The 8,305-nt window shown below is 44.9% G+C and overlaps 1 protein-coding gene across 5 annotated transcripts in view; it reads right to left on the bottom strand.

The window, feature by feature from the left end:
- Positions 1-3,264, bottom strand: part of SEMA6D (semaphorin 6D) — a 54,156-nt gene extending 50,892 nt beyond the window's left edge. For 2 of the 5 annotated variants that reach the window (XM_036844667.1, XM_036844666.1), the window contains exon 1: positions 3,008-3,263. In XM_036844667.1, the coding sequence (XP_036700562.1) occupies positions 3,008-3,134 (127 nt within the window). In that variant the 5' untranslated portion in view covers positions 3,135-3,263. Of the gene's footprint in view, positions 1-3,007 lie in introns of all 5 variants that reach the window. The other 3 variants (XM_036844670.1, XM_036844669.1, XM_036844668.1) reach the window with 2 other exon arrangements.
- Positions 3,265-8,305: the final 5,041 nt, after the last annotated feature.

Genomic DNA, 8,305 nt, shown 5'->3' on the forward strand with positions numbered 1-8,305 from the left:
CTCCAAATGGTGACAGAGCCAGCAGCCTGTTGTAGCCAAGGACAGAATGATGGATGATCTACATACTGTGTCCAAGTAGAGAGAATGGCAGAAGTTCACTTCAGGGTTGTTAAAATGCTAATCTGGGTGAGTTAACAAAAGCTTAATAGAAAAGAAAAGTTTGAGAAAAGTATACCTCGTGTGGTATCTAGCGGACCACTGATTTGATCACTCTTGGTTACATAAACGGTTGCTTTTCAAAGTAAGAATGTTTCCTAGTTATCCTACTGGGAAGAGTGGAAGCAGCTTCACTTATCAGCTGCACTGACACTTGTCAGGGTCTGAGGAGGAAAAGTTAGCCCAACAATAGCCACCTTCACTGAAAAGGGTTACGATATGCTTAAAATAGTTACATGATTTTCATTCTCTCTACATGTCATGGGAATAGATCAAAACACACTTTTTCCCCCCACAACTGGAAGTTGGCAGCTGTTCACAAAATAAGCTGCAACCTAAGACACTGGCTTTGGTAGATTTTAACTCTAAGTCTCCATTCACATGAGCCATTGAAAGCGAGATCTCCTGCTCCAATCACAGTTTCAACACGTGAATTACACTAATAGTACATTGCATTATTAGTGTTAAAGGCAGGAAGATTGGCCCCCTATAAATATGTGGTATGGATAATCTTGCCTTAAAATCTTTAGGATGAAATAACATGCTTCAAAAAAAGATGCAGATTTACATTTCTTGCCAAACGATCCAGTTTTGCCATTCTCTGTTTCTCTGGATTCTTCTTTCTTACTTAAGTTGAACATAGAGAAACATGTCTGCCTCACCTGATGTTGGAACATTGGCTAGCATAGCTCCTTGCAAACGACAGGGACTCAATAAATACTGACTGGCTGGCATACCTCAAGCACTTCTTGCTTCCTCTAGAAATGAATCTAGAATGGGCAGGCTTAAAGTCTATTAACTGAAATAAAAGGTAATATTTTATCTTGTAATATGCTAAGAAAGGAGTCCACCTCCTACGGTTACACCAATAATGGTTAGGCATTCAGCCAGGCTCTTAACTCTGCATAAAATGCATCAGAAGGGTGAAAAATCACCCTATTTCAGATGCATTTTTCACTCTTTGTCTCTTAGTGAAACTCAAATGCAAGAACAATGACTAAGCTAATTACCAAGGCTTATTATGATGGAGCAGCAAGAAGTGAAGAACTTCTCCAGTTTCAATAAGTCCTTAACAATTATGGGCATTTTTGTGAAACAAAGCTCCAATTCCTGCTTACTTTGTCTGTGTGCCTTTCATGCAATAGAAACCACCACACAGGATTCAGGGGCCTACTTACCCAGAGCACAGTTACTGGACAGATCCTTCCTGTTTAGCAGGCAGCCAGTGAACTTAAGTCTACTGGATTTCTAAGGGAGTTACCCTCACTCTAAGGACTAATAGGTTTGCGTCACAACCATCTTTCAAATCCATCCAAACGAGGGGAAACAAGACCAGATGGTGCTATTAGAGGGCACCTAAATAAATAAATAAATAAATAAATACATAAATACATAAATACATAAATACATAAATAAAGAGAAAGAGGGCAGAATGCCCACAAATCCAAATCAAATTCAAGTTAACTAGCTGTTTGGTGAAGGAGAAGCCACGATATTCCAGGCACACTGTCCTGCATCACAGAAATGTTCCTCAAAAAAGGTTACCTATGTAGCATCCCTAACAGAAACAAGGACAGGCAACAACTAGAATCCAATAAGAAATAGTAACTGGCTGTTAATTTCACCAAATGTACCACTGGAAGAAAATGGTTTGCTAAACAACACCATTTGGAAATCTCAGGGTTATTTATTTGTCTTTGTGAGAGCACAGTCTAGGGACCTAAATCAACGCATGGATACTAACTTTAAAAACAAAACTCAGCTATGTTTATTTACCTCAAGATGTTTAAGTTCATGGTAATATAGGCCCAAATCTCAGAGCTTACTTGGCAATTTCTATTCATCTAAGCCAGCGTAAATGTTTGTGTAATATTTGCCAGCCTGACAGAACATGCCTGTCACCCACTACATTAAATGTGACGACACACAACTTAATTTCCTGAGTTAGCTATCAAAGAGAGCGAGGGGATTTTTTTTTAACAACATGAATAAACCAGCATCAAAACCTATTGTTAAACCACCAAAAGAATAGTAAAATCTTCACCTTGAGCTGTCTGGGATAAGATTTCTCAATTTTACAAGGAAGAAACCTTGAAAAATTTCTCCAAACAATTATTTCTCCAATTCTGAGGGACGGAGACCAAACCAGATTAAAAAATGTTAAACCTTTCCCCAGGACTTCAGCCTTGAAATAAAAGCATCCACGTTACTGCCCCAAATATCAAGTAGAGGGAAGAACAATCCTTAAAAAGCAACTAAAACATTTTACTGCAGACTTAAATTCTTAGGAGCCAGAAGTTCTTGGGAAAATTGCCCTACACATTTCTTCTCCCAAGTAACTGGAAACACTACCGTTATTTTTAAGGGAAAGCCGGGGCCCACAGTGATGGACATAAGGTCCGATTATTGTTTGCAAAGTCTGTATATCTATAATAATGATCTACTGTTCCTTCTGTGTGAATCTCCCAGCTGAACGTGCTGAGGAGTGGGGATGCCGGAACTTGGGTTGCTGACTGGTTACCTCAGAATAAGTAAGTACTACTCTGGGTTCGTATAACACCGCTACTTCACTCCTGTCTAGCTCCATGACATTTAGCTCTTTACAAGATCGGGATTTAGAGAATCACCTGACAGCAGTGGTCCCGAGAGCTGATTTAACAAAACATTTTCAAACTCAGTTCTCATCCACACCTTCAAGTCCTTTATGACCTTTAGTTTCAATCCAAGAGTTATACACGACAGAGGAAGCTTTAAGCCCTTCCAAATTACCCAAGGCGGCTGCTGGTATCAATTTCTGCAGACCAGGAACAAACATCATTGCTGTCAAGACGGGAGATAAAAGTTTCCCTACCTTCCGCCTCACCATCCCCCTGCCAGCGGCTGCCGACGCGAGCGGCGGCTCCCTCCCGGCTGCAGAATGCCTCTCGCCGCCGGAGAAGGGGCTCATGCAAAATTGACTCTTCCTTATTTGTTTCCATCCATAATTGATGGGTAGATGAGAACGTAACACATCTCAGCGCTGGGCTCTTGCCGCCTGGCGGAGACCGTGTCCAAGACGCTTCCGTAAATCATTTCCAGCCGGAGAACAAAGCACGGAAAGTTGCGGGGGAGAGCGGCCGGGAGGAGAAACGGGGCACCGGGTGGGGGGCGGGCAGCTCTGGGCCCCGGAGCCCGCCCGCGGCGCGCTCGGCCAGCAGGGGGAGAGGGAGGGTTGGGAAGTGGCCGCCCTCCGGGTAGAAGCCGGTGCTGGAGCCTGGAGGGCTGGGGGAGGGCCGAGTCCCCCGAGCCCCCGCCCCTAGCCAACAGGCGCTACCGGTGGGCCGTCCGACCCGGGGGCGCACTGACAGGTAGCCGGCGTCCGCCGTGAGCCGCTCGTCCGTCGGCGGCTGAGCTGCGCCCCTTCTCCTGGCGCGGGCGGGTGCTCGCCCATCCACGGCTAGCCTGGCCCCGCGGTCCCAGAGTCGGCTCCGGGGCGGGCGGAAGGGAGCGGCGGAGCCCGCAGCCGGCTCCTTCAGCCTTGGCTCGGCGGTCACGCGGGCTGGGGACGTGGTGCCCGGCACCGAAGCAGCCGGGTTCCCCCTGATAAGGTGCGGGGGAGCGTGGAGCTGGCGCTGCCTGGCGAGAAACTTTTGCTGGCTCCCTCCTTCCGCTTTTTTTTTTTCCCCGAGGGGGGTGCACAGTGTTGAGGGGCCCCCTCCCCGCAAGCCTCCAGCAGTGCGAGTTTTGACGCGTCCGCCAAACCTCTCCAGCCCTTTGCGCGTCCCTGGTACGGCAGGCGGAGAGAACAGCTTGGAAAAGAAATCAACTCTCCAGCGCCAACACACACGCATACGCACACGTACACATACACCAGAAGCAATTCAGGCTCTAAGGATCAGGGTCCGATCCCCACCAGGCGCCTAGAGCATTAGCAAATTTTTATAGGGCTGTCTTACCTCATGGGGGGGGATGGGGGAGAGGCTGGTTTAGGGGAAAAAAAAAAAAAAAAAAAAAAAAGCTTGTCACGCTCAGGGAGAAAAGAAAATAAAAAATAAAGAAAAAAATTAGAAAAAAAGAGATATATCCCTGTGTCTCTAGGTTTTGGCTTCTTCGATATAATCCTGAAACTCGCCACCGCTGTGGCGAGTCCTTGCAGCAGCGGCAGCGACAACGACAGCAGCAGCGGGACGGAGCGGGAGCCAAACAAATCGAGGCACGGCAAATGGTGTAATTCGATCCATCTCCAAGTCAATCCATCAGGCGAGCCGGAGCCTCGTTCCCTCCCCGCACTCGGCAGCTCGCGGCGCGGGGCCCACCCCCGGGCGCGGACGGCAGGAGGCGCGGGCGGCCCGGCGCGCTCGCCCTCTCCCGAGCGCCGCGGCCAGCGCCGCCTGGAGGCCCCCAGCCCGGCGCCGCGGCCCGGCTGACCCCTCGGTGGCCTCCGCGTCCCTCCTCCCCGGCGCTCTGCTGCGCGCCCTCCCTCTCGCCACCTCTGAAGAGCTGCTCCTTCCAGCAACTCGCAGCGCCTCAGTCATCCAGCTCGCGGTGGCTGCTGCAGCCTGAGAAGCAGCCTTTTCTCTTTCCTACCTCTTTCCCTCTTTTTTTCGCTCCCTCACTTTTTTTGAGCTTTCCTCCAGACATTTAGAGGACAAGGCGTTGCAGCCCAGAGGAGCTGCAGGCACAGTTGCTCCGTAAAGTTAGGCCTTAGTTTCCTCATCTAAGATTTATTTTTTAAGCACATCCTTACAAGCCCGCCCCCATATTACCTTTGTCGTCCCCCGCCCCAATTTCTCTTTACAACCACTAAGCAAAACAGCTAGGAAGAAGCAATCAAACATTGTTTTATCTTTATAAAACACAGAAATTGCCTACTAAAAATCCCATTTCTACTTTGAATGAAAGCCATTCAGTACAGTATAATTTTGCAGGCTAATGAGCCGGTTTTACAGGCAAGTGTGTCGTGTAATATGTTCTGGGAGAAATGAAAATGTCCTTGAAGTGACATCATTTCAAATTGACTGTCACAAAGGAAAGGAAAAAAGTCACATACTTAAAAACAAGAGGATTTTAATCCAAACTTCATATCCAAGAACAGGCTGTGTTTTATTAAAATTTCCAGTTGAATTATGAATCACTGAGGGGTCTAAATGGCTGGAATGAACCATGATGCCCTCATTTAAAGAAAAAGAAAGACGGGAGCTTTTCCGCCAAACTTTTAATTTTCATTTGAGTATGGTTAATTACCGTGAATGAGAGGAGAAGGGGGCAGAGAAAGGATTTTCCTTTCCTCAATGGTTCCTGCTTTCTCCTCAGCACAGTTACATGTTTACATTTAGGAAAAATACCCTGTACTGAGTTATTTCTAAAACTTCCACTGACAGCCTTGAAAAGGAACTCAAAAAAGACACCCCAAAGAACTGCTGCAGGACTCACCCGGAGAACTGTTTCCTCGCTAGTTAACATTTTGTTACCAAAAGGAAGAAGGAGGGAGGAAGGAGGGGAGTCTTTTAAAATACAAACTCTCTTCCCGCTGTTCCTCCCATTCGAAGTAAGGGGTAGGGGGCGGAAAGAACAGCTTTGGCAACACAGCTTTGTGATTTTTCTGTTGTTGTTAAGGCTTTTGTTGGCTGGCTGGCTGGTGTTTTCAGGTTGTGCTGGGCTCTGACATCATTGCAAGTTACTTGGCAGTCCGGGCCCTTTCCCAGCCAACTTCTGACCCAGAAAGCTGTGCCTGTTTTACTGGTGTCCAGTCATTCCGTATTTTCTCCATCAAGGGAGCAAGCCCCGCTGCAGGCAAAGGGCTCTGTGCACTGAATGAAGATGCAAGAGGGTGACCAGTGGTTTGACGAGGAATCCTATCGCCACCCACCTGGAGGCAGAAAGCTTATGAACTGTCTTCTGTCTGCAGTAGCAGAGAAGAAAAACAAGCTCAGTTCTCCAGATTCTTGAATTCTTTGCTGAAATTCTGCGATGGCCAGCTTTACAGAGCGCCACCCCAGAGAGTACAGTTTACCTGAGATTGAGTTCTTAAATTCAGGAATAAAAAAACCTTTAGGTTGCAGAAGAATATGCTGATAGGTTATTTCGAGCCAAGGATTAGATATGTTTTCAGTCTAGACCTCAGAGCCAATCCCCACGTTTGGTCCAATAGGGAAAGAGAGGTAGGGAAGTGGACTATCTACTGACGTCAAAAGAATGGTACCCTTTATCTTTTGGTCAGAGCAAAATATTACTCTTAAAGATTCATCATTTTCCTGGTTCCCAGAACCAGCATTTGGTCCTTTCAGTTGATTTCACACACTTAACCTTTTAGCCCTGTTTACTTCTCCAGCTGGACTTTCCCCACTCCCTACGGTATGCTTTTGGCTCTCACTTAGCATTGCCCTGCTAAGTGCAGTTCCCCACTAGGTCACACTGTTTCACGTCTCCATGTCTTCACTTGTGTCTCTGCTTCCTGGGGTACTCTTCCTCCATTACTACATGTACTTTAATTTCTGCTTTTCTTGACTTTTAATAAAAATTTCGTTTAGGTGTCAGAATTTCCCGCATCCCACTAGCCCCCAGGATGGGTTTAAGCACCTCTCTTCTGTGCTCTCCTACCAAGTTCACTTATGTAACTTATCACAGGGAAGGGAAGATAACTGTTTAGGATGACTTCCTTACTGGGTGCTTCTTAACTGCTAGGATCTTGTCTTATTTACCTGGATAGCGCCAGTGCCTAGCACAGTGCCTGGCATTTAATAGACACTCAATAAATACTTGTTAAACAGATCTGGCAAGGAAACCCACAACTTTCTCACACTCTTCTATGTGCTGAATCAGGGAGTATAGTCGTCTCTAGATTGTATGCTCCTCCAGAGTAGGGATTTATTCATTTGTGTCCCCAGGGCAAGCATAGTATCCGTGTAAGGATGTTCACTGAATGAGTGAAGAATGAATAAATGAAGAAAGGAAGAAGGAAGGAAGGAAATAAGGAAGATTTTGGCTCTTTTCACACCTAGAAAGAATACTTAAAGGTGGTCAGTGCTTTAGATAATTAGTGGTCATGCTTTTGCCGTTATCGCATATCTCCCAGGAGTGATAAGTAGTAACTTTATTTACAGTCTATTTTTTGTTTCTCTGTTTACTTTAGGAAAAGTTCAAAATTTTATTTCTACGTTTCATTTCCAATCTAGTTTTAAGAATAAAATGTATCTGAAAATTATAGAAAATCTGTGTGTAATAGTCAATAAAATTTTATCAATCATTGGAGAGTACCACTCCTTAACTATTACAGTTATTAAACAAAGCAATAGTGCTTCTCTGCCAACCTCTTTTAAGCATTTTATAAGTATTACTGCTTACAACAATTCTCTGATTTGAGTATTATTATTATCTTCATTTTGTAGAAAAGGAAACTGAAGCTTAGAGGGTTTAAGGTACTTGCCTAAGGCCACACAGGTAGTAACTGCATAGGAGCTGAACCCTAACCTCTTACTTAGTTGTAATAGTGGTTAGTATTGAGGTCACAGTTAATAGCAGTAGTCAATAGTGAAGGCTTTGGAAACATTTGACAACCTGGATTCAAATCCAGACTCCCCCCCCCTCTCTTGGGATAATTTATTTAACTACACTGTGCATCAGTGTTCTCATCTGTGAAACAGGAGTCATAACAATACTTCAAATGGATTTTATGAAGACTGAATGTGATAATGCATGTAAAGTGTTTAGCATCTTACTTGGAACATGGCAAGCACTGAATAAATATTAGCCAATGTTATTATACGTGCCCTGTAGGCAGAGCAATCTTGGAATCCTGCAGAATTGGATTACAAATTTAATCCAACCTCACACTAAATGTGAGACTTCGGGTGAAAGCACATGGTACACAATAGGTTTGCAAAACATTTTTGTTCCATTCCATCTCCTTCTTTCCCTCATCTATGTATATATGTCTATTAATTCAGCTACATACACTACTTAGTATCCAGTTGCTACGAAATAACATTTTGTATGAATTTTAATGAATCATACAGTTTAGAATGTAGAATTTCATGTTTCAAAATAAAAAAGATACCGGTATTGAAATTTCAAAGGTAGCTACAGCTTCTGTGATTAATTTGGGATGCACATATAGTATTCCTTGTGTTCGCACATTATAGAAAGTGCTTTCAAAACTCTCCATGACATG

This window comes from Balaenoptera musculus, chromosome 2, assembly GCF_009873245.2.
Source record: "Balaenoptera musculus isolate JJ_BM4_2016_0621 chromosome 2, mBalMus1.pri.v3, whole genome shotgun sequence".
Classification (NCBI taxonomy): Eukaryota; Metazoa; Chordata; class Mammalia; order Artiodactyla; family Balaenopteridae; genus Balaenoptera; species Balaenoptera musculus.